General features: G+C 53.2%; 1 protein-coding gene across 2 annotated transcripts; it reads right to left on the bottom strand.

The window, feature by feature from the left end:
• Positions 1 to 555: 555 nt before the first annotated feature.
• On the bottom strand, positions 556 to 25,076 carry trim24 (tripartite motif containing 24). Of its 2 annotated transcripts, none has more exons than XM_061252876.1 (18): positions 24,289 to 25,076; positions 23,058 to 23,176; positions 22,294 to 22,444; positions 21,996 to 22,128; positions 20,315 to 20,431; positions 20,085 to 20,199; positions 17,839 to 17,985; positions 16,594 to 16,708; positions 13,398 to 13,897; positions 11,114 to 11,248; positions 10,899 to 11,013; positions 10,037 to 10,094; positions 9,755 to 9,893; positions 7,966 to 8,240; positions 7,610 to 7,742; positions 5,823 to 5,897; positions 5,453 to 5,608; positions 556 to 2,299 (listed from the first exon to the last, which is right to left on the bottom strand). In XM_061252876.1, exons 1-18 carry the CDS (start codon positions 24,566 to 24,568, stop codon positions 1,535 to 1,537), a joined length of 3,528 nt encoding a protein of 1,175 aa, XP_061108860.1. In that variant the 5' UTR covers positions 24,569 to 25,076; the 3' UTR covers positions 556 to 1,534. The 2 variants fall into 2 exon arrangements, with proteins under 2 accessions (XP_061108860.1, XP_061108861.1); XM_061252877.1 differs by having other exon boundaries at positions 22,294 to 22,441.
• Positions 25,077 to 26,844: the final 1,768 nt, after the last annotated feature.

Raw genomic sequence — 26,844 nt, 5'->3', positions numbered from 1 at the left:
GGGGAGGGACCAACAGCAGGGTTCTAACAGGAGTGGGGGGGCATGTGTTTATGATTTGGGATAAAAGTGGGGCACCCCCACTGAGCAGGAAGCAGCGAGATCAGCCGCATTCTGTCTCCATTTCAGAGGGGCTCAGCACCCTACATACACGCCACACATCACCACTCCCAAACACTGAAAACCTGAAGCATTACATGTTCAACCTCCATGGGGTCAAGTTTCGTGCTTTTCACTTCCTGAAGTGTCTCTGGGTAACAGCAGTTCCTGAAGTGTCTCTGGGTAACAGCAGTTCCTGAAAGGTCACATGACTAAATATACATATAGATGGGAAACTGACAAAAATAAATCACAATCCATTATTATTATTATTATTATTATTTATGGACAGCTGGGTTTGATGGACAGGCTTCACGGTGCTGCTCAGTAGGCTGAAATACTGCAGGGGGAAAAGGTAACATTTCTACTGCAGTGGATCCTTATTTCTATCTAAAATTATCAAATGCATTGTCATTTCTTCAATAAGCAAAACAAAGTAAAAAATAATTCCAGACGTAATTATCACTTCAATTCTGGATCTCAGAATGAGTTTATTTTACCCTGTAGACAGCTGCAAGAAGACTTGCATGCAGAACATTTTTAAACACACAAGGTTTCATATCTCAGAATCACTACGGTAAAAATTACTGTACAATCCAGACGGGCCAGTAAAAATGGAGTCTAACAGCTCTACTCTACGCTCCTGTGGGGGTGTGACGGACACGCATGTGAGAGTGAGCGCTACACGTGTGTGAGGTGTACACTGGTGTTCACAGACACTCTGCAGACACCAACATGTCCACACATACACACACGCACATGCATAGACACGCACGCACGCACGCACGCACGCACTAACACACACGTTAACACACTGTACAGAGTCCACAGAGCACAAAGGTCCACTGACTCAAAGGAAAGGAAGACATTCCAGCTCTTCCATGTGATTAAAGAAACAGGAAGTCGGTGAAGGGCTTCATGCAGGTTTTGAAAAAGATGAAGATAATCTCATACCATCTACTGAACTCACACAGATCAGGTTTTGTTAGCTGCTTTTGCAGCCAAATGCATATTAGGCTAATTATTCATACATATACAGACATACAGCACAGTGTGGCTCACTCTGTCACAGCCACCTCCTGGCTCACGCATATGTGCATCTGTGATCCGCCAAGGGATTGGCCAAAACTGCTGCAGTCGCCACGGCAACCAAAGCCCACGGGCGGCTGATTGGTGGTCCTGGGTTTCGGAGGCGGTGACCCAGGAGAATCCCCCAGAATGCACCTGTTTACCCTGTGCAAAATGGCTGTGCGGCAGATAAACCTGGTCTGGGTTTTGCTGGTCTGAGTTTGTGGTTCTGTTCTGGTTTGTCCAGGAGAAGAGCTGTGTGCCACTGCACGAGGAACAGTGAAACGGCAAACGGCCCATTTATTTATTTATTTATTTTAAAAGAAAGATCTCCGAGCACAACGAGCGGAAAAAGCATCATAGCTTTAATTTACTCTCCTGGGGGCGTGTCCTCTCCTGGGGGTGTGTCTTTAGGGGGTGTGTCTTTAGGGGGTGTGTCTTTAGGGGGCGTGTCTTCAGCGGGTGTGTCTTCAGCGGGCGTGTCTTTAGGGGGTGAGTCTTTAGCGGGCGTGTCTTCAGCGGGTGTGTCTTTAGGGGGTGTGTCTTTAGGGGGTGAGTCTTTAGCGGGCGTGTCTTTAGGGGGTGTGTCTTCAGCAGGTGTGTCTTTAGGGGGTGAGTCTTGAGCGGGCGTGTCTTTAGGGGGTGTGTCTTCAGCGGGTGTGTCTTTAGGGGGTGTGTCTTTAGGGGGTGTGTCTTTAGGGGGTGTGTCTTTAGGGGGTGAGTCTTTAGCGGGCGTGTCTTTAGGGGGTGTGTCTTTAGCGGGCGTGTCTTTAGGGGGTGTGTCTTCAGCGGGTGTGTCTTGAGGGGGCGTGTCTTCAGTAGGCGTGTCTTTAGAGGGCGGGTCTTCAGTGGGTGTGTCTTCATCAGGTGTCTCATCCATGGGCGTGTCTTGCATGGGCGTGTCGGCTGGAGTAGGCGTATCCAGGGGCTTGGAGGACATTCGGGGCCTCTTGGTGGGCGGGGCATCCTCCTTGGTGGGCGGGGTATCCTTCTCGGGGGGCGGGGCTGGGGGAGAGGCAGGCCCCACCCTCTCAGCCTTCACCTGTGGGAAGGTGTGATCAGGGAAGGCCACCTTCAGCTGCTCCTCAAAATACCGCTCCAGGTTCTTCCCAGCAGCCGCCACCTCGGTCTCCGCCTGGCGGGAGAAATGTAAAACCGCTTACCACAGACCAGAGGAACCACCTTACCCCCATCACCACAGACCAGAGGAACCACCTTACCCCCATCACCACAGACCAGGGGAACCACCTTAGCCCCATCACCACAGACCAGAGGAACCACCTTACCCCCATCACCACAGACCAGAGGAACCACCTTACCCCCATCACTACAGACCAGGGGAACCACCTTACCCCCATCACCACAGACAAGAGGAACCACCTTAGCCCCATCACCACAGACCAGAGGAACCACCTTACCCCCATCACCACAGACCAGAGGAACCACCTTACCCCCATCACTACAGACCAGGGGAACCACCTTACCCCCATCACCACAGACCAGAGGAACCACCGTACACCCATCACCACAGACCAGAGGAACCACCTTACCCCCATCACCACAGACCAGAGGAACCACCTTACCCCCATCACCACAGACCAGAGGAACCACCTTACCCCCATCACCACAGACCAGAGGAACCACCTTACCCCCATCACCACAGACCAGGGGAACCACCTTACCCCCATCACCACAGACCAGAGGAACCACCTTACCCCCATCACCACAGACCAGAGGAACCACCTTACCCCCATCACCACAGACCAGAGGAACCACCTTACCCCCATCACCACAGACCAGAGGAACCACCTTACCCCCATCACCACAGACCAGAGGAACCACCTTACCCCCATCATCACAGACCAGAGGAACCACCTTACCCCCATCACCACAGACCAGAGGAACCACCTTACCCCCATCACCACAGACCAGAGGAACCACCTTACCCCCATCACCACAGACCAGAGGAACCACCTTACCCCCATCACCACAGACCAGAGGAACCACCTTAGCCCCATCACCACAGACCAGAGGAACCACCTTAGCCCCATCACCACAGACCAGAGGAACCACCTTAGCCCCATCACCACAGACCAGAGGAACCACCTTACCCCCATCACCACAGACCAGAGGAACCACCTTACCCCCATCACCACAGACCAGAGGAACCACCTTACCCCCATCACCACAGACCAGAGGAACCACCTTACCCCCATCATCACAGACCAGAGGAACCACCTTACCCCCATCACCACAGACCAGGGGAACCACCTTACCCCCATCACCACAGACCAGAGGAACCACCTTACCCCCATCACCACAGACCAGAGGAACCACCTTACCCCCATCACCACAGACCAGGGGAACCACCTTACCCCCATCACCACAGACCAGAGGAACCACCTTACCCCCATCACCACAGACCAGAGGAACCACCTTACCCCCATCACTACAGACCAGGGGAACCACCTTACCCCCATCACCACAGACCAGAGGAACCACCTTAGCCCCATCACCACAGACCAGAGGAACCACCTTACCCCCATCACCACAGACCAGAGGAACCACCTTACCCCCATCACCACAGACCAGGGGAACCACCTTACCCCCATCACCACAGACCAGAGGAACCACCGTACACCCATCACCACAGACCAGAGGAACCACCTTACCCCCATCACCACAGACCAGAGGAACCACCTTACCCCCATCACCACAGACAAGAGGAACCACCTTACCCCCATCACCACAGACCAGAGGAACCACCTTACCCCCATCACCACAGACCAGAGGAACCACCTTACCCCCATCATCACAGACCAGAGGAACCACCTTACCCCCATCACCACAGACCAGGGGAACCACCTTACCCCCATCACCACAGACCAGAGGAACCACCTTACCCCCATCACCACAGACCAGAGGAACCACCTTACCCCCATCATCACAGACCAGAGGAACCACCTTACCCCCATCACCACAGACCAGAGGAACCACCTTAGCCCCATCACCACAGACCAGAGGAACCACCTTAGCCCCATCACCACAGACCAGAGGAACCACCTTACCCCCATCACCACAGACCAGAGGAACCACCTTACCCCCATCACCACAGACCAGAGGAACCACCTTACCCCCATCACCACAGACCAGAGGAACCACCTTACCCCCATCATCACAGACCAGAGGAACCACCTTACCCCCATCACCACAGACCAGAGGAACCACCTTACCCCCATCATCACAGACCAGAGGAACCACCTTACCCCCATCACCACAGACCAGGGGAACCACCTTACCCCCATCACCACAGACCAGAGGAACCACCTTACCCCCATCACCACAGACCAGAGGAACCACCTTACCCCCATCACCACAGACCAGGGGAACCACCTTACCCCCATCACCACAGACCAGAGGAACCACCTTACCCCCATCACCACAGACCAGAGGAACCACCTTACCCCCATCACTACAGACCAGGGGAACCACCTTACCCCCATCACCACAGACCAGAGGAACCACCTTAGCCCCATCACCACAGACCAGAGGAACCACCTTACCCCCATCACCACAGACCAGAGGAACCACCTTACCCCCATCACCACAGACCAGGGGAACCACCTTACCCCCATCACCACAGACCAGAGGAACCACCGTACACCCATCACCACAGACCAGAGGAACCACCTTACCCCCATCATCACAGACCAGAGGAACCACCTTACCCCCATCACCACAGACCAGAGGAACCACCTTACCCCCATCACCACAGACCAGAGGAACCACCTTACCCCCATCACCACAGACCAGAGGAACCACCTTACCCCCATCACCACAGACCAGAGGAACCACCTTACCCCCATCATCACAGACCAGAGGAACCACCTTACCCCCATCACCACAGACCAGGGGAACCACCTTACCCCCATCACCACAGACCAGAGGAACCACCTTACCCCCATCACCACAGACCAGAGGAACCACCTTACCCCCATCACCACAGACCAGAGGAACCACCTTACCCCCATCACCACAGACCAGAGGAACCACCTTACCCCCATCACCACAGACCAGAGGAACCACCTTACCCCCATCATCACAGACCAGAGGAACCACCTTACCCCCATCACCACAGACCAGAGGAACCACCTTACCCCCATCACCACAGACCAGAGGAACCACCTTACCCCCATCAACAGCAGACCAGGGGCTCCTAAACTAAAGCTCCAAAACAAACCATTTTATCCAGGGTGGGACTCAAATCCATTTCTGAAGGCGCACTCACCTCGTTAAACTGGGCGCAGTTACTGAAGATCAGCCGCACGTCGTCCACAAACTCCTCCACACTGGCGTAGCCCGCATTCTGCTGGGACTCCAGCTTCCCCTTCACCATGGACAGGTCCATCGGCGTCCCAATCACCTCGTAATACTCCGGCATCACCTGGAGCAGCAGCCAATCATCAATAATCTCTCTCACTCTCACACTCTCTCAAATGAGGATGAACTGAAAAGGCATTTACAACCCTTTTTCTATCCAGAGCTATCCTTTAAAAAACTGTCAATAACCCACAGGCTCTGTCTGAGCGGGCTGGCATATTAAGTAAGAAATGTGACCCTGATTGGGGAGGGTGATGGGAGGGAGGAGTCTCACGTACAGAAGAGGATATCGGCTCCTGGAAGTCAGTGCTCAGCTCGTTACAGTAAATCCGCAGGAGAAGCCTCTCACACTTCTGCATGGGAAACACAGCACAGCATTAATACGGCACAGGACATACTGCATCACAGCGTTACTACAGCACAGCATTAATACAGCACAGCGTTACTACAGCACAGCATTAATACGGCACAGGACAAACTGCATCACAGCGTTACTACAGCACAACATTAATACAGCACAGCATTAATACAGCACAGGACAAACTGCAGCACAGCTCGCTCACTCACTCACTCACTCACTCACTCACTCACTCACTCACTCACTCACTCACTCACTCACTGTCACTCACTCACTGTCACTCACTCACTCACTCACTCACTCACTCACTCACTGTCACTCACTGTCACTCACTGTCACTCACACTCTGTCACACACACTCTGTCACACACTCACACTCACACTCACACTCACACTCACACTCACACTCACACTCACACTCACACTCACACTCACACTCACACTCACACTCAGACAGTAACAACCTTTGAGAGAAGAACCATAGAGAGAACCATAGAGAGAAGAACCTTAGAGAGAGGGCCTAAGAAAGAGGACATTGGAGAGAGGACCTTGGAGAAAAGGACCTTTATTTATTTAGTTACTCACAAAGCTCTACATATGATTACCAATTCTGCACTTTTACCTTTCATTACATTACATTACCTTTCTTAGATACATACAAGTAAAACCTGAAAATGAACGATTAACTAAGTCACAGAGTACAAGTTGTGGTTTAATAATCTAGGGTTTATAACTCAGCCCCACAAACTGTACATGAGGTCTGCAACATCACAACTGACATGAAATCAAATGTGTCACACCAGGCCAAAAATCACTTCAGCAGGGCTCACACATCTGTCAGAGACAAAGCACAGCAAAATCAGAGATGTGTACTAACCCCCAGTCAGTCTGACTGTACTGTACTAACCCACAGCCAGCCTGACTGTACTGTACTGTACTAACCCCCAGTCAGTCTGACTGTACTGTACTAACCCACAGCCAGCCTGACTGTACTGTACTGTACTAACCCACAGTCAGTCCGACTGTACTGTACTAACCCCCAGTCAGTCTGACTGTACTGTACTAACCCACAGCCAGCCTGACTGTACTGTACTAACCCACAGTCAGCCTAACTGTACTGTACTAACATCCAGTCAGTCCGACTGTACTGTACTGTACTAACCCCCAGTCAGTCTGACTGTACTGTACTAACCCCCAGTCAGTCTGACTGTACTGTACTAACCCACAGCCAGCCTGACTGTACTGTACTAACCCACAGTCAGCCTAACTGCACTGTACTAACATCCAGTCAGTCCGACTGTACTGTACTAACCCCCAGTCAGTCTGACTGTACTGTACTAACCCCCAGTCAGTCTGACTGTACTGTACTAACCCACAGCCAGCCTGACTGTACTGTACTAACCCACAGTGAGCCTAACTGCACTGTACTAACCCCCAGTCAGTCCGACTGTACTGTACTAACCCCCAGTCAGTCTGACCATACTGTACTAACCCCCAATCAGTCTGACTGTACTGTACTAACCCCCAATCAGTCTGACTGTACAGTACTAACCCCCAATCAGTCTGACTGTACAGTACTAACCCCCAATCAGTCTGACTGTACAGTACTAACATCCAGTCAGTCCGACTGTACTGTACTAACCCCCAATCAGTCTGACTGTACTGTAGTGTAATAACAGCTGTGGAACAGTCAGGTCTCCGACTCACCCTCTTATCCATGGGGGGGAAACCCTCTGAGTTCGGCTCCTCCTTCACCGCTTTGCTTCCTGGGCCGCGGTCACAGTCGTACTCCATCTCAGGGCTCGACACATCCCGGCAGAACGAGCAAAACCACTCCCCGCTACGGAGAGAGAAACCACTGACTTTACAGAGAAACCCCCCCTGCTACGGAGAGAAACCACTGATTTTACAGAGAAACCCCCCCTGCTACGGAGAGAGAAACCACTCACTAATCACTCCCTGCTAGACACACACACACACTCACTTTACAGGGTTAGGGGACAGGAGGGTTCAGGCGTTAGGGGGTTAGGGTTTAGGGGGTCAGAGGGTGAGGGTTGGGGTACCTGGGGGACCCCAGCAGCGTGGGGATGTGACAGGGCAGGTGGAAGACTTTGGGACACTTGTCACAGCAGAGGAGCTCGCCCCCGTTCTGGCAGACCGCACACCAGTCCTCGTTGGGGTCGTCCTCCTGGATGGGCTCGGTCTCCGGGGTGGGCTCCACCCTGGGGGAGGGGCCTCGAGCCAGCGTCTGTGTCTGCGTCTGCGTCTGCGTCTGCGTCTGCGTCTGCGCACGGTCCCCCGTGCTGTCCGGCAGGCTGGCCCGCACACTCGACTGCACCTGCGCAGATTACACACCACTGACTGCAGATTTCCACACTCACTCACTCACTCACACACACACTCACACACTCACTCACTCACTCACACACTCACTCACACACTCACACACTCACACACTCACACACTCACACACTCACACACACTGACTCTCACTCACTCACTCACTCACTCACACACTCACACACTCACACACTCACACACTCACACACTCACACTCACACTCACACTCACACTCACACTCACACTCACACACACACTCACACACTCACTCACTCACTCACTCACTCACTCACTCACTCACTCACTCACTCACTCACTCACACACACTGACTCTCACTCACTCACTCACTCACTCACACACTCACTCACTCACTCACTCACTCACACACACACTGACTCTCACTCACACACTCTCACACACTCACTCACTCACTCACTCACTCACTCACTCACTCACTCACTCACTCACTCACTCACTCACTCACTCACACACACTGACTCTCACTCACACACACTGACTCTCACTCACACACTCTCACACACTCACTCACTCACTCACACACACTGACTCTCACTCACTCACTCACTCACTCACACACTCACACACTCACACACACACACACACACACACACACTGACTCTCACTCACTCACTCACTCACTTACTCACTCACTCACTCACTCACTCACTCACACTCACTCACACTCACACACTCTCACACACTCACTCACTCACTCACTCACTCACTCACTCACTCACTCACTCACTCACACACTCACACACTCACACACACACACTGACTCTCACACACTCACTCACTCACTCACTCACACACACTGACTCACACTCACTCACTCACTCACTCACACTCACTCACACTCACTCACACTCACTCACACTCACTCACACTCACACACTCTCACACACTCTCACACACTCACTCACTCACTCACTGACTCACACACACTGACTCTCACACACTCACTCACTCACTCACTTACTCACTCACTCACTCACTCACTCACTCACTCACACACTCACTCACACTCACTCACACTCACTCACACTCACTCACACTCACTCACACTCACTCACACTCACTCACACTCACTCACACTCACACACTCACTCACTCACTCACACACACTGACTCTCACACACTCACTCACTCACTCACTTACTCACTCACTCACTCACTCACTCACTCACTCACACACACTGACTCTCACTCACTCACTCACTCACTCACTCACTCACTCACACACTCACTCACACACTCACTCACACTCACTCACACTCACTCACACTCACTCTCACACACTCTCACACACTCACTCACTCACTCACTCACACACACTGACTCTCACACACTCACTCACTCACTCACTCACTCACTCACTCACTCACTCACTCACTCACTCACTCACTCACTCACTCACTCACTCACTCACTCACTCACACTGACTCTCACACACTCACACACACACACACACACACACACACACTCCTTACAAAGCGAACGTCGTCATCGTCCTCAGGTTCGTCTTTGATGACGATGATGGGCCCCGGGGAGGACCTGCGCCTGCGTTTGGGGGGCCCCGAGGGGGGGGGGGCACTGCCCTGCGTCTCCGGGGCCTTCCAGGAAGCAGCGCTGAGAAAGAGGACATGAGGTCACAGCTGTGCTACTGATGTGATCACATGATCTGTGTGTCAAATCCGCTCATATGGCATGCAAAGCACCAAGACTCTGTCTGAGTAATCATGATGATGATGAAGATGAAGATGAAAACGTACCCAGCTCTTCCCTCTGAAGCAGCAGCCATGGACATGGGAGAGTTCTGCCTGCCAAAAGCTGGAGACAGAGAGAGAGAGAGAAAAAAAAAAGAGAGAGAGAAAAAAAAAAAAGAGAGAGAGAGACATTGTGATCATATTTACACCCTATACACCCTAATTCATCAACATTTACATTTGAAATTGTGCATGCAGAATTAGGCAGATATCCAATATCTCTCTCTCTGCAGGGTTGGGGTACCTGGGGGACCCTAGCAGTGTGGGGATGTGGCAGGGCAGGTGAGAGAGAGTGTGAGAGAGATGGAGAGAGAAAGAGATATTGAGAAAGAGGTAGAGAGAGAAGGGGAACCCCTGTATGGTGGAGCCCTGTGATGGTGGTGTGTGGGGCCCCAGGCTCAGGGGGGGGACAGCAGGGCGGCAGTAGGGAGCAGTAGGGGGTAGTAGGGGGCAGTAGAGGGTAGTAGACGGCAGTAGAGGGTAGTAGACGGCAGTAGGGGGTAGTAGGGGGCAGTAGAGGGCAGTAGGGGGTAGTAGGGGGCAGTAGAGGGGAGAGCAGGGCGGCAGTAGAGGGCAGTAGGGGGCAGTAGAGGGCAGTAGAGGGCAGTAGGGGGAGAGCAGGGCGGCAGTAGGGGGCAGTAGAGGGCAGTAGGGGGAGAGCAGGGCGGCAGTAGGGGGCAGTAGGGGGCAGTAGAGGGCAGTAGAGGGCAGTAGGGGGCAGTAGGGGGGCAGTAGGGGGCAGGAGGGGGGCAGTAGAGGGGCAGTAGGGGGAGAGCAGGGCGGCAGTAGGGGGCAGTAGGGGAGCAGTAGGGGGCAGTAGGGGGCAGTAGGGGAGCAGTAGGGGGCAGGAGGGGGGCAGTAGGCTCACCACTCCGCTCCGTGGCACTTGGGGCCAGACTGGGGGGCAGGTTGGGCCTCAGCATGGAGAGGGAGCCCCCGGCCTCAGCACGCTTCTGCAGGTACGCAGACTCCATCAGGTTCAGCTGCAACACACCAACAGCGGTGCCAATCGCAAACGTGCCACTGTCCATGCAGAAGATCTGATCTCCACCCAGTGGACATGAGTGCGTAACGTGTGCTCACCTGCTGCAGGGAATGCTGGGGGTTGTGCCCAGCTGCGCTGGAGAGAGATGCATTGTGGGAGTAGCGGGAAGCATTCTGGAAGGTGTCCAGAGGTTTGGGCGGAATACTCGAGCTGCTAACAAGGCCTCGCAGCGTCTGTGCAAAACAACAACATCATTCAGCCTGACATCATTCAGCCTGACATCATTCAGCCTGACATCATTCAGCCTGACATCATTCAGCCTGACATCATTCAACCTGAGATCATTCAGCCTGAGATCATTCAACCTGAGATCATTCAACCTGAGATCATTTTTACATTTACATTTTAGTCATTTGGCAGACGCTTTTAATCCAAAGCGACTTACAAGTGCATAGGTTTTACCATAAGTCAAAGCATCACATCCAGAAACTAGCAAAATACACATGAAATGCTGTTCTAAACATAGATGTCATCATAAGTGCATTTTTTTTTTTTTTTTTGGGGGGGGGGGGGTTAGACAAGGATAGGGATATCAGAAAGGAGGGGCAGGGGAAATCAGGAGGGAGGACTAAGGTAGAGTTTGAAAAGGTGGGTTTTGAGTCTGCGTCGAAATAGGGGGAGGGATTCTGCTGTTCTGACAGTGGTAGGCAAGTCATTCCACCACTGAGGAACCAGAACGGAAAACAGGCGTGAACGTGCAGCTTGACCGCCAGGTGCACGTAGAGAGGGAACCGTAAGGCGACCAGAGCTGGCAGACCGGAGTGGTCTAGCTGGGGAGTAGGGAGTGATCAGGGATTGTATGTAAGGTGGGGCAGTCCCCTTAGCAGCCTGAAATGCCAACACTAGGGCCTTGAATCGGATGCGTGCGGCAATAGGTAGCCAGTGGAGGCCAATGAGGAGCGGGCTGACTGGTGATCAGGCGGGCTGCAGCATTCTGGACCAGCTGGAGGGGCTTGATGGCACACGCTGGGAGACCGGCTAGGAGGGAGTTGCAGTAATCCACGCGGGAAATGACGAGCGCCTGGACTAGGAGCTGGGTGGCTTTCTCAGTCAGGAGATGACTGATACGGCGTATATGATACAGAAATAACCTGCAGGTTCTGGCAGTGGAGGATACTTGTGGAGCCAGGGTGAGGCAGTTATCAAGAGTCACCCCAAGATTCTTTGCCGTACGGGAGGAGGAAACTACAAAGACCTCAACAGTCAATGAGAGGTCGACTGACGGAGAGGACTTAGCAGGGATCTAGAGAAGCTCAGTTTTGGCAAGGTTGAGCTTCAGGTGATGGGAAGTCATCCACGCAGAGATATCAGCCAAGCAGGCAGAGATCCGTGTGGTGACTTGGGTGTCGGGGGGGAAGGAAATAAAGAGTTGGGTGTCATCAGCGTAGGACTGATAAGAAAAGCCATGGGAAGAGATAACAGAACCAAGAGACATGGTGTATAGCGAGAAGAGAGGACCAAGAACTGAGCCCTGCGGGACTCCAGATCATTCAGCCTGACATCATTCAGCCTGACATCATTCAGCCTGACATCATTCAGCCTGACATCATTCAACCTGAGATCATTCAACCTGAGATCATTCAGCCTGACATCATTCAACCTGACATCATTCAACCTGAGATCATTCAGCCTGACATCATTCAACCTGAGATCATTCAGCCTGACATCATTCAACCTGAGATCATTCAGCCTGACATTGTGTGAGACGGCAGAAACTCTGCACACAACTCTTTCATCACACTCCAGGAGCATATACTGCTTACATTATAATTTATATACTCATCAACATTCAAACAAAATTCTCTTTACATTTGAATGAATGTCAAAACAATGACATCATCCGACCTGACAGCAGATTATATTACATTAGTGGCCTTTGGCAGACGTTCTTATCCAGAGCGACGTACAGTTGATTAGACTAAGCAGGAGACAATCCTCCCCTGGTGCAATGCAGGGTTAAGGGCCTTGCTCAAGGGCCCAACAGCTGTGCGGATCTCATTGTGGCTACACCGGGAATCAAACCACCGACCTTGTGTGTCCCAGTCATGTTCCTTAACCACTACGCTATAGGCTGCCGTCAAATGGCGGTACTCAGATCTGATCCTAGCTGACAATAGCTGTAATTTGTCTGGAAAGGTTTTTCAGTCAGTTGATTTATTCCCCCAGATGCTAAAGAGAAAACTCAGAAAGCCCTCCCCTAAAAATAAATCAGTTTGATACAAATAAAAAAGAAAGACCCTGCTAAATAGATGTGATGCAATGTAATATCCGTCTGGTGCAGTTGTCATGGTTCCCCTGCGGGAAACTGGAGGCGGTGCCCACCTGAGCAGGAAATCCGAGGTTCTGCAGGTTTCCGTTGGGGTTCTGTAGGGTTCCGTTGGGGTTCTGCAGGGTTCCGTTGGGGCTGTGGGGGTTGGGGTGGGGGGGCATAAAGCGGCGGGCTTGCTGGGAGGGGCCGGACAGGCTCTGGGAGGGCGACCCCCCCTGGCTGGGCCGGGTGGGGGGGGGTCTCTGCAGACGCACGCTCTGGTACCAGGCCCAGTGGGAGGAGGGGGGAGGGGGCTGGCGGTTTGGTTGGTGGGCCAGTTTCTCCACCTGCATCTGCAGCTGGGCCAGCGTGCTGTGGGTCCCCATGCGCTGCTGCGGGGGGCCGGGAGGAAAGCCCCCCCCGCCCCCGGGCCCGGGGCCCCCCCCGCCCCCACCCCCGCCCCCTCCACCTCCACCTCCGATGCTGGGGTCCCCTGGCCTCGGGGTCAGCTGGTACGGAAAGTTCTGGATGCCCACCTGCTGGCGAGTGGGAACATTCTCCACAACCAGGGAACCTGGGACACACAGGGAGAGAGAGCTCTCAGAACCACACACACAGACACACACACACACACACACACACACACACACACAGGGAGAGAGAGCTCTCAGAACCACACACACAGACACACACACACACACACACAGGGAGAGAGAGCTCTCAGAACCACACACACAGACACACACACACACACACACACACACACACACACACAGGGAGAGAGAGCTCTCAGAACCACACACACACACACACACACACACACACACACAGGGAGAGAGAGCTCTCAGAACCACACACACAGACACACACACACACACACACAGGGAGAGAGAGCTCTCAGAACCACACACACAGACACACACACACACACACACACACACACACACACACACACACAGGGAGAGAGAGCTCTCAGAACCACACACACACACACACACACACACACACACACAGGGAGAGAGAGCTCTCAGAACACACACACACACACACACACACACACACACACACACACACACACACACACACACACACACACACACAGGGAGAGAGAGCTCTCAGAACCACACACACACACACACACACACACACACACACAGGGAGAGAGAGCTCTCAGAACCACACACACACAGGGAGAGAGAGCTCTCAGAACCACACACACACACACACACACACACACACACACACACACACACACACACACACACACACATACACACACACACAGGGAGAGAGAGCTCTCAGAACCACACACACACTCACACACAGGGAGAGAGAGCTCTCAGAACCACACACACACACACACACACTCACACACAGGGAGAGAGAGCTCTCAGAACCACACACACACACACACACACACACACACACACAGGGAGAGACAGCTCTCAGAACCTCGCCCTTGCAAAAGAGGCATCGATCTCAACAGGGTTTTCCTGGTTCATTAATACACTGCTGTTCTGTGTGCTACGAGTGAGGGGCACGTGTGAGGGTGAGGGTGGGGGGTCACGTGTGAGTGTGAGGGGCGCGTGTGAGGGTGAGGGTCGCGGGTGAGGGTGAGGGTCGCGGGTGAGGGTCGCGTGCGAGGGTGAGGGTCGCGTGCGAGGGTGACTGTGAGGGTGAGGGGCGCGTGTGAGGTTCGCGTGTGAGTGTGAGGGTCGCGTGTGAGGGTCGCGTGTGAGTGTGAGGGGCGCGTGTGAGGGTCGCGTGTGAGGGTGAGGGTCGCGTGTGAGGGTGAGGGTCGCGTGTGAGGGTGAGGGTCGCGTGTGAGGGTGAGGGTCGCGTGTGAGGGTGAGGGTCGCGTGTGAGGGTGAGGGTCGCGTGTGAGGGTGAGGGTCGCGTGTGAGGGTGAGGGTCGCGTGTGAGGGTGAGGGTCGCGGGTGAGGGTCGCGTGCGAGGGTGAGGGTCGCGTGTGAGGGTCGCGGGTGAGGGTGAGGGTCGCGGGTGAGGGTCGCGTGCGAGGGTGAGGGTCGCGTGTGAGTGTGAGGGTCGCGTGTGAGGGTGAGGGTCGCGTGTGAGGGTGAGGGTCGCGGGTGAGGGTGAGGGTCGCGTGTGAGGGTGAGTGTGAGGGGCGCGGATGAGGGTCGCGTGTGAGGATGAGGGTCGCGTGTGAGGGTGAGGATGAGGGTCGCGTGTGAGGGTGAGGGTCGCGTGTGAGGGTGAGGGTCGCGTGTGAGGGTGAGGGTCGCGTGTGAGGGTGAGGGTCGCGTGTGAGGGTGAGGGTCGCGTGTGAGGGTGAGGGTCGCGTGTGCGTGTGAGGGTGAGGGGCGAGTGTGAGGGTGAGGGTCGCGTGTGAGGGTGAGGGTCGCGTGTGAGGGTGAGGGGCGAGTGTGAGGGTGAGGGTCGCGTGTGAGGGTGAGGGTCGCGTGTGAGGGTGAGGGTCGCGTGTGAGGGTGAGGGTCGCGTGTGAGGGTGAGGGTCGCGTGTGAGGGTGAGGGTCGCGTGTGAGGGTGAGGGTCGCGGGTGAGGGTGAGGGGCGCGTGTGAGGGTGAGGGGCGCGTGTGAGTGTGAGGGTGAGGGTGAGGGTCGCGTGTGAGGGTGAGGGTCGCGTGTGAGGGTGAGGGTCGCGTGTGAGGGTGAGGGTCGCGTGTGAGGGTGAGGGTCGCGTGTGAGGGTGAGGGTCGCGTGTGAGGGTGAGGGTCGCGGGTGAGGGGCGCGTGTGAGGGTGCGTGTGAGGGTGAGGGTCGCGTGTGCGTGTGAGGGGCGAGTGTGAGGGTCGCGTGTGAGTGTGAGGGTGAGGGTCGCGTGTGAGGGTGAGGGTCGCGTGTGAGGGTGAGGGTCGCGTGTGAGGGTGAGGGTCGCGTGTCAGGGTGAGGGTCGCGTGTGAGGGTGAGGGTCGCGTGTGAGGGTCGCGGGTGAGGGGCGCGTGTGAGGGTGAGGGGCGCGTGTGAGTGTGAGGGTGAGGGGCGCGTGTGAGTGTGAGGGTGAGGGTCGCGTGTGAGGGTGAGGGTCGCGTGTGAGGGTGAGGGTCGCGTGTGAGGGTGAGGGTCGTGTGTGAGGGTGAGGGTCGCGGGTGAGGGGCGCGTGTGAGGGTGCGTGTGAGGGTGAGGGTGAGGGGCGCGTGTGAGGGTGAGGGTCGCGTGTGAGTGTGAGGGTGAGGGGCGCGTGTGAGTGTGAGGGTGAGTGTGAGGGGCGCGTGTGAGGGTGAGGGTCGCGTGTGAGGGTGAGGGTGCGTGTGAGGGTAAGGGTGAGGGGCGCATGGCCGGCTCGTACCCAGGTCCACGTTGGAGGCCCAGAATCCCGAGCGGCACTGGAAGCGGACCAGGCTCTGCGGGACAAACGAGGGGTTGCAGCGCGCCCGCAGCAGGTTCTGGATCTGGAACAGGATCTGGAACAGGAGCAAATGAGTAAAACACCATTTCACATGGAAAACAAACCCGAGATCCAGGACAAATCTGTGTATGATACTTAACTGAAATGCTTTCACCCTTTAGGTGCAGCTATACTAATGTTCCTGCAGATTGCGGACTATTTTAACAAAATATTAATCTTACACACAACTTTAATTATTAAATTGTTTAGTTGAAATGTATTTCCACTGAAATGAATCAAACAGCAGCAGGATTGTCAGGGTTGATGAAAGCTCTCCAAGGGGTTGTGTGGTTGTAGTTTGGGTCGGGGCTGTGTGGTTGTAGACTGGGTCGGGGTCGTAGTTTGGGTTGGGCTGTGTGGTCGTAGTTTGGGTCGTGTGGTTGTAGTTTGGGTCGGGGCTGTGTGGTCGTAGTCTGGGTCGGGGTCGTAGTTTGGGTCGTGTGGTCATAGTTTGGGTCGGGGCTGTGTGGTTGTAGTTAGGGTCGTGTGGTCGTAGTTTGGGTCGGGGCTGTGTGGTCGTAGTCTGGGTCGTGTGGTCGTAGTTTGGGTCGGGGCTGTGTGGTCGTAGTCTGGGTCGGGGTCGTAGTTTGGGTTGGGCTGTGTGGTCGTAGTTTGGGTCGTGTGGTCGTAGTTTGGGTCGGGGCTGTGTGGTTGTAGTTTGGGTCGGGGCTGTGTGGTCGTAGACTGGGTCGGGGCTGTGTGGTCATAGACTGGGTCGGGGTCGTAGTTTGGGTTGGGGCTGTGTGGTCGTAGACTGGGTCAGGGTCGTAGTTTGGGTCGGGGCTGTGTGGTTGTAGTTTGGGTTGGGGCTGTGTGGTCGTAGACTGGGTCAGGGTCGTAGTTTGGGTCGGGGCTGTGTGGTTGTAGTTTGGGTCGTGTGGTTGTAGACTGGGTCGGGGTCGTAGTTTGGGTCGGGGCTGTGTGGTTGTAGTTTGGGTCGTGTGGTCGTAGTTTGGGTCGGGGCTGTGTGGTTGTAGTTTGGGTTGGGGCTGTGTGGTCGTAGACTGGGTCAGGGTCGTAGTTTGGGTCGGGGTTGTGTGGTTGTAGTTTGGGTCGGGGCTGTGTGGTCGTAGACTGGGTCGGGGTCGTAGTTTGGGTCGTGTGGTTGTAGACTGGGTCGGGGTCGTAGTTTGGGTCGGGGCTCACCAGGCGTTTGGAGTACAGCAGGGCGGTGCCGCTGCTGCTGGCGGTGGCCCACTTGGTGAAGTTGATGACGTGGTTGAGATGGCGGGAGAGAGAGCTCACATCCTCCTGCTGCTTCCGCAGGCCACTCTCATGGTCCTTCATCAGGCCCTGGGGACGAGCATCTTACCAAATCAACTCTCCACCCGCAAAGGGCATCTTACCAAACCAACTCTCCACCCGCAACGAGCATCTTACCAAACCAACTCTCCACCCGCAAAGAGCATCTTACCAAACCAACACTCCACCCGCAACGAGCATCTTACCAAACCAACTCTCCACCCGCAATGAGCATCTTACCAAACCAACATTCCACCCGCAACAAGCATCTTACCAAACCAACACTCCACCCGCAACGAGCATCTTACCAAACCAAGAGTCCACCCATAACAAGCACCTTACCAAACCAACATTCCACCCGCAACAAGCATCTTACCAAACCAACACTCCACCCGCAACGAGCATCTTACCAAACCAAGAGTCCACCCATAACAAGCACCTTACCAAACCAACATTCCACCCGCAACAAGCATCTTACCAAACCAACACTCCACCCACAACGAGCATCTTACCAAACCAACTCTCCACCCGCAAAGAGCATCTTACCAAACCAACTCTCCACCCGCAAAGAGCATCTTACCAAACCAACTCTCCACCCGCAACGAGCATCTTACCAAACCAACACTCCAACCTCAATGAGCATCTTACCAAACCAAAACTCCACCCATAACAAGCACCTTACCAAACCAACATTCCACCCGCAACAAGCATCTTACCAAACCAACAATCCACTCGCAACAAGCATCTTACCAAACCAACAATCCACTCGCAACAAGCATCTTACCAAACCAACAATCCACTCGCAACAAGCATCTTACCAAACCAACTCTCCACCCGCAACGAGCATCTTACCAAACCAACTCTCCACCCGCAAAGAGCATCTTACCAAACCAACACTCCACCCGCAACGAGCATCTTACCAAACCAACTCTCCACCCGCAATGAGCATCTTACCAAACCAACACTCCACCCATAACAAGCACCTTACCAAACCAACATTCCACCCGCAACAAGCATCTTACCAAACCAACACTCCACCCGCAACGAGCATCTTACCAAACCAAGAGTCCACCCATAACAAGCACCTTACCAAACCAACATTCCACCCGCAACAAGCATCTTACCAAACCAACACTCCACCCGCAACGAGCATCTTACCAAACCAACTCTCCACCCGCAAAGAGCATCTTACCAAACCAACTCTCCACCCGCAAAGAGCATCTTACCAAACCAACTCTCCACCCGCAACGAGCATCTTACCAAACCAACACTCCACCCGCAACAAGCACCTTACCAAATCAACACTCCAACCTCAATGAGCATCTTACCAAACCAAAACTCCACCCATAACAAGCACCTTACCAAACCAACATTCCACCCGCAACAAGCATCTTACCAAACCAACAATCCACTCGCAACAAGCATCTTACCAAACCAACAATCCACTCGCAACAAGCATCTTACCAAACCAACAATCCATCCGCAACGAGCTTCTTACCAAACCAACCAACACTCCACCCATAACAAGCACCTTACCAAACCAACATTCCACCCACAACAAGCATCTTACCAAACCAACACTCCACCCACAACGAGCATCTTACCAAACCAAGAGTCCACCCATAACAAGCACCTTACCAAACCAACATTCCACCCGCAACAAGCATCTTACCAGACCAACAATCCACCCACAACAAGCATATTACCAAACCAACACTCCGCCTGTAACAAGTAACTTGACAGCTCTACCACAACCCACAACTGACCGAACCAACAATTCAACCACAACAACCATCTTACCAAAGAGGCAATAAATTCACATCAAGCAACTGGCCAAGCCAACAATTCAAATGGCAGTGTGCATTTCAGACGTGACCGGTCAAGAAGTATCTTACTAAGCCAAAAATTCCACCCACACCCATCTTAAGAAATGGAAAATCAAACACAAAAAGCATCTTTCGGAGGGGACAATTCAACTACCACAAGCATCTCACCAAACCGACAATTCAATTACAACAATCTAGACAGTTGTCCTCACATAGAACCATTCCATTTCTCCATGTATGTGGTACTCTTATATGGATTGACCTACAACACCCCTATAACACACCTATAGCACACCTATAACACACATCAGTGTGAAGTCTTACCTCCAGCTGATTCACCAGGATCTTCCCCTTCCTGTTAATCTCCAAAATTAGAGCGCAGATGGACTTCTTTATCTCATTATGCACAGACTTGCGGTTCTCATCCACCTGCAGGAGTCTGTGGGAAAATTGTAGATATAATTACATTTATTATGTTTCTTACGGCTTTATGTTTTTGACATCATATGACTGAAGTGAAATGAATGAGTGCTGGCAGACGGAGAGCTGCGCACCCGGTGTTGATGGAGTTGGACACTTCCTCAATGGCCTTCCTCTTCTCCTGCAGCTGCAGAGTCATGCTCACCATGTGCTCCCGATGGTTCTTATACGCGTCCTCCAGGAACTGGTAACTGGAGCAGAGAAACAGCAATGACCAAACAACCCATTCCTAACCTAGACAACAAGCGCAAACCAACCCGCTTCCTAACCCAAACAGCAAGTACCAACCAACCCACTTCCTAACCCAAACAACAAGCAGTAGGTAGCGGTCATTAACGGTCAGTGGCAGTAGGTAGCGGTCATTAACGGTCAGTAGCAGTAGGTAGCGGTCATTAATGGTCAGTAGCAGTAGGTAGCGGTCATCAACGGTCAGTAGCAGTAGGTAGCGGTCATTAACGGTCAGTAGCAGTAGGTAGTGGTCATTAACGGTCAGTAGCAGTAGGTAGCGGTCAGTCGCGGTGGGTAGCGGTACATAGCAGTCAGTAGCGGTAGGTCACAGTCAGTAGTGGTCGGTAGCGGACATAGCGGTACGCAGCGGTATGCAGCGGTCAGTAGCGGTCCGTAGCAGTCCGTAGCGGTCAGTAGCGGTACGTAGCGGTACGTAGCAGTATGTAGCAGTACGTAGCAGTACGTAGCAGTCAGTAGCGGTCGGTTACGGTCCGTAGCGGTCGGTAGTGGTACGTAGTGGTCGGTTGCAGTCAGTAGTGATTGGTAGCGGTCGGTAGCAGTCGGTAGTGGTCAGTAGCGGTACACAGCGGTCGGTAGCGGTACGTAGCGGTCGTTAACGGCACACAGCGGTTGGTAGCGGTCGGTAGCGGTAGGTAGCGGTCGGTAGCAGTCGGTAGCAGTCGGTAGCGGTCAGTAGCGGTCAGTAGCGGTCGGTAGTGGTCAGTAGCGGTCGGTAGCGGTTGGTAGCGGTACGTAGCGGTCGGTAACGGTACACAGCGGTAGGTAGCGGTCGGTAGCGGTCGGCTGCGGTCGGTAGCAGTCGGTAGTGGTCAGTGGCGGTCAGTAGCAGTCGGTAGTGGTTGGTAGCGGTCAGTAGCGGTTGGTAGCGGTACGTAGCGGTACGTAGCGGTCGGTAGCGGTTGGTAGAGGTACGTAGCGGTACGTAGCGGTCGGTAACGGTACACAGCGGTAGGTAGCGGTCGGTAGCGGTCGGTAGCGGTCGATAGCGGTCGGTAACGGTACACAGCGGTAGGTAGCGGTCGGTAGCGGTCGGCTGCGGTCGGTAGCAGTCGGTAGTGGTCAGTGGCGGTCAGTAGCAGTCGGTAGTGGTTGGTAGCGGTCAGTAGCGGTTGGTAGCGGTACGTAGCGGTCAGTAGCGGTTGGTAGCGGTACGTAGCGGTACGTAGCCGTCGGTAACGGTACACAGCGGTAGGTAACGGTACACAGCGGTAGGTAGCGGTCGGCAGCGGTCGGTAGCGGTCGGTAGCGGTAGGTAGCGGTCGGTAGCGGTCGATAGCGGTCGATAGCGGTCGATAGCGGTCGATAGCGGTCGATAGCGGTCGGTAGCGGTCGGTAGCGGTCGGTAGCGGTCGGTAGCGGTCGGTAGCGGTAGGTAGCGGTCGGTAGCGGTCGATAGCGGTAGGTAGCGGTCGATAGCGGTCGATAGCGGTAGGTAGCGGTAGGTAGCGGTCGGCAGCGGTCGGCAGCGGTCGATAGCGGTCGATAGCGGTAGGTAGCAGTAGGTACTTGTGGTCTTTGTGCTTCAGTAGCTGGCAGTCGCGGCAGGTCAGGCGGTCGCAGGTTTCACAGAACAGCTTCAGCGGCTCCTGCTTGTGCACGTCGCAGAACACGGGCTTCTGGGTGGAAACGCTCATCGCATCTGGAGAACAAGCAGACTAGTCAGCTCTACCCTTACCCACAGCAACATAAACACATCACATTCTGAAATACTATTTGTTTATCCAGCTGGAAATTCTGGTTTAGAAACTTGTTTGCACAACAGCCCTATGGCCACCCGTGCCCTGACCGCACCCCCCTCTCTCACCGGGGGACACCTCCTCTTTCTGGCGGATGGCGTGGTCCTTGGTGAACTTGACACGCTGGTGTGCTTCGATGCAGGTGCTGCACAGGAACTCCACACACTCCACGCAGAACCCCGACGCCTCTGTGTTGTCCTCACAGCTGGTGCACAGCTGCTGACGGGGAGAGGTCTGCCAATCAGGCGCATCCCACTGCACGTGCTCTGTAATCATGTGTGTGTGGACTCCAGGGAGGGGGTATATATTATAGGGGTTGATGAGTGTGGGCCCCCATCTCTCTCACCTGGCTGGTCTCAGTGTGGGGCCTCTATCTCTCTCAGTGTGGGGCCTCTATCTCTCTCAGTGTGGGGCTCCTGTCTCCTTCAGAGTGGGGCCCCTATCTCTCTCAGTGTGGGGCTCCTGTCTCCTTCAGAGTGGGGCCCCTATCTCTCTCAGTGTGGGGCTCCTGTCTCTCTCAGAGTGGGCCCCCATCTCTCTCACCTGGCTGGTCTCAGTGTGGGGCCCCTGTCTCCCTCAGTGTGGGGCCCCTGTCTCCCTCAGTGTGGGGTCCCTGTCTCCTTCAGAGTGGGGCCCCTATCTCTCTGTGTGGGGCCCCTGTCTCTCTCACCTGGCTGGTCTCAGTGTGGGGCCCCTGTCTCCCTCAGTGTGGGGTCCCAGTCTCCTTCAGAGTGGGGCCCCTATCTCTCTGTGTGGGGCCCCTGTCTCTCTCACCTGGCAAGTCTCAGTGTGGGGCCCCTGTCTCCCTCAGTGTGGGGCCCATCTCTCTCACCTGGCTGGTCTTCTCCACGGTGCTGCTGGGGACCTCCATGGCATCCTTCACAAAGAAGTTGTCCATCACATCCACCTCCATACACTCCTGCCGGCACACTGGGCAGCGAATCACGTTCACTGCAATCAGAGACACACAATCACTGCAATCAGAGACACACAATCACTGCAATCAGAGACGCACATCACTGCAATCAGAGACTCACATCACTGCAGTGCTGCGAAACACTCCCAAAAACGCCAGGGGAACCCATCTCTGCATAAAACGACTGTCTGCCTGGTGCACACACACGCCTCTCCACACACAGTTATACAGACTATAAACACACAGCGCCCTGTAAAATTGTATCTTACATTTGATAAATCAGTTATTTGAAAGTGGTTTAATACAAAATGATTTAATTGAATGATCAAATGATTTAGCGCTCATATTGCCTCGTCATTAAGCTGAAGACTGCTTTGGGTTTTAAGTGACAGCAAAAACAAAGAGTCGCATTATTCAGGGCCATATATCACTTCTTGATGGATCTTGATTTCAAGGTCATTCTAGGTGAACTCTGCACAATAATCGGGACAGTCATTTTTGCCAAATCTTCGGGGAACTTTCGGCTCCTTCTCTGACAAGCTTTTTTGGGAATTGTTTTGAAATGTATTTACTAGCTGATAAAAGTGGGACTGGGCGCAAACCGCACCGAGCTGCGTGCCTGTGCCTCGGGTTTGGAGTCATTCTGTTGTCAATTTGAGTCCTATCTGGCCAAAGCAATCGCATCCCACGTTCATGTAGAATCCCTTTACGGTTGTGAGATTAAGGCGTGCATCTTCTACTTCCTTTCCGTATCCCATTTAGGCCAGCTTTGAGCATCCGCGCCATTCGCTGATTTATGAGCAGTCGGACCATCTCAGCTCTAGAGAAGCGCTGCTTCGCTGTCACACTTGGAATGGCCCGGAATCTGGGCAGTGAAGACGTTTTTTTTTTTTCACTTCAATGTTTGATTTTAACGTCACCGCAGTAAAAAGGCAAAAGTTCCTCCTCCTCCATCACGTTCTTCCATTATAAGCAGATGCACTCCTGCCCTGGTACTTTGAACAGACAACTGAAATCGGTTCTGCGCATGACACGTTTTTTTAACCCCTTCCCATAAACAACATTTTACTACAACAACATTATACTTAACCACAGTTTAAAAACCCTTTCGCCTTGGCATCAACCGACATAAACAAATGCAACTCACGTGGTTTACTGGCATTGTCACCCTGAAGTTGCGGGGCTTGGTCGTGCAGGACCAAACTCCTGGACGGCGACGGCAGACACTTCTTACAGAAAGAGTGCAGACAGGGCAGCAGTTTGGGCTCACGGCTGTTAAAATTCAAACTACACACGGCGCAAGTGTCCAGCAAATTGGGCGTATTTTGCTGTTTTGTGGTCTTCTCTTGAACTGGCATGCTCTCTGCCTCGTTTTCCACGATGATAACGGCATCGTCCAATTCTACTTGCTCCGTACTATCGTCCATGTTTGTGCATTAGCGGGTAGCTAGGTCAGCTAGCTAGCGAGCACATAAAAAAGGAACAAGAAAATACAACCGCACTGGCGATTTCCGATGGCCTTGTAGATAATGTTAAGATGGCCCCAATTTGGTTTCCCTCTGGGACGTTTTCCGGTTGGGGTACTCAGAGGATGGCAGATGTTCTTGGAGTCCCCACGTAGGCTAGCCACATAGCTAGCTTCGCAAGCCGCCCACAATAATGCCTTTAGGAATTAGATGTAGCCAAGGCTGGCTAACTAAATTAGCTTCCCGATTGTGAAACAAAACCTCCGAGCGTCCTGTACGCAGTGACGAATGACGGAACGGACTAGTTCTCCGTTTTTGAGAATGCCTAAAATGATAAATAGTCATTCCAAAAACCTGGGATAATTAATAATCAAAGTCGTAGCTACAATACAGAAAATTATTCGTTTCTAGGCCGCCCGTATGCGATTCAGAGCCTCACAAAATAGTCCAAATCCCAGACCTCCTTGCGACAGACGCAGAAGTGGTGATGGGCGTGGACAAATCTTGCGCATGTTCACGCAGTTAGGCGTTCGCAATGCAGCCCCGGCAGGCGTTACGTCACCGCCTGCAGCCAGCAAGACGCGACTTGTGGTTTTAACAGAAGTGTCTACAGAATGAAGCTGGCGTTACAGCCAGGGAAGCTTTGGAAAGATAGAATTGATGCAATTCATATTATATTTTCAGCATTTCACAAAATGATTTGTTTGCGTGGAATTCAATTTACAACCACAGTTTTCTCCACGGCGTCATTTGTGAATAATTCATATTTCAAAAAATAATTTTCTTTAAGAACTAATTTGCGAGAAACATTGTTTTGCTGAGTTAACTGTTTAACCCGATGAAGTATGCTGAACTGTTTTCATATTTAAATTTTCCTTTTACACCCAAAGAATTTGCCCTTGTAAAGGAGTTATTCCTGCTGGTTTAGTGGCTGTATACCCCTACTGACGCTTCTTAAGTTCATTTTACTGACAGACCTGTTGGGCGAGTTTGTTTTTTGCTGGCATTTATATATTTAATGCAGGCATTTAATGCAGGCAATAATAGAGAAATTTGATCTGTTTCAGACCGATCTTGTCTCTCTACCTTTTGTCACTGCTTATTGGAATAACTTTCCTCGGAAGAAGGTTTAGCTACTGTACTGACTCACAAACAAGACAAGGGAGCTCTCCTTTAAAATGCATGCATTTTGCACCTTGTTCAAATTGTATCACTGAACATGAACTTGTGTAGCATGATAACTTTGTCAAATAAATACATTTCATGTCCACGTTTCATGTCATTGAATTTGGTTTGAGTCGGATTGTCACTGTCAGAATAACTGCGTGGAGGGTGTCACTGCAGTTACGAAATCCTCCACTAGAGGGAAGCCTTTCAACAGACTCAGCTCTCATCTCAACAACACATTTCAACAGCCTCAGCTCTCCTCATTAAACACATTTCAACAGACTCAGCTCTCATCATTAACAACACATTAACCCTTTCCTCTCTCATTAAACACATTTCTGCCTGCAGAACTGCTGCTCAGGGATGTTTTTTGACCATTCTCTGCAAACTCTAGAGACTTATTGTGTGTGAAAATCCCAGGAGATCAGAAGTTTCCAAGATACTTAAACCACCTTGGCTGCCACCAACTATCATGCCACCAACTCTGCCCACCCCAGAGACTCCACCCCAGAGACTCTGCCCCAGAGACTCCACCCACCCCAGAGACTCCGCCCTCCCCAGAGACTCTGCCCCAGAGACCCCGCCCACCCCAGAGACTCCGCCCTCCCCAGAGACCCCGCCCACCCCAGCTGTACGACCTGCTGCTGCAGGTACGGCCCCATGATGAGCTCGTGCCCCTCTGTGTGTCGCGTGTTGTGATTGGATGAGTGAGCTGGTCTGCAGGGGGGTAAAGAGTGTGCTGTGCTTCCAGCCAGTCCCTGCACTTGGCTCATGAGGTCGAGGAAGAGGAGGAGGAAGAGTCACACGTCCCCAAAGAGAACAGTATCCATGGCAACAGCAACACTGCTAACAAAGTCCTGGAGGAGAGCTCTTCCAGTGAGCCTCGTGCCCCGGCCCTGTCTCGTGTAGCCTGGGCTCGCATACATAACTTTAACTCCTGTAGATCTCTGACAGATTTCAGCTCTACAGATTATTATTAACCGATTGGATACTGGACACCATATTTCAGATGTGTATCTATCTGTTTGCTGATTGGCTGATACCTGTGTCTGTGTACTGATTGGCTGCTA

The sequence above is a fragment of the Conger conger genome, chromosome 8 (assembly GCF_963514075.1).
Source record: "Conger conger chromosome 8, fConCon1.1, whole genome shotgun sequence".
Taxonomy (NCBI): domain Eukaryota; kingdom Metazoa; phylum Chordata; class Actinopteri; order Anguilliformes; family Congridae; genus Conger; species Conger conger.
This window is presented reverse-complemented; position numbering and strand designations above follow the sequence as displayed.

What these genes read in the sequence shown, in the direction of transcription:
- trim24 (XM_061252876.1), bottom strand. Translation starts at nt 24,568, where the DNA reads ATGGACGATAGTACGGAGCAAGTAGAATTGGACGATGCCGTTATCATC. An exon ending in TCCTGGTGAATCAGCTGGAG is followed by an intron (nt 17,986 to 20,084) that starts GTAAGACTTCAC and finishes GCTCGTCCCCAG; the next exon opens with GGCCTGATGAAGGACCATGA. An exon ending in ACCTCGGATTTCCTGCTCAG is followed by an intron (nt 11,249 to 13,397) that starts GTGGGCACCGCC and finishes TGTTTTGCACAG; the next exon opens with ACGCTGCGAGGCCTTGTTAG.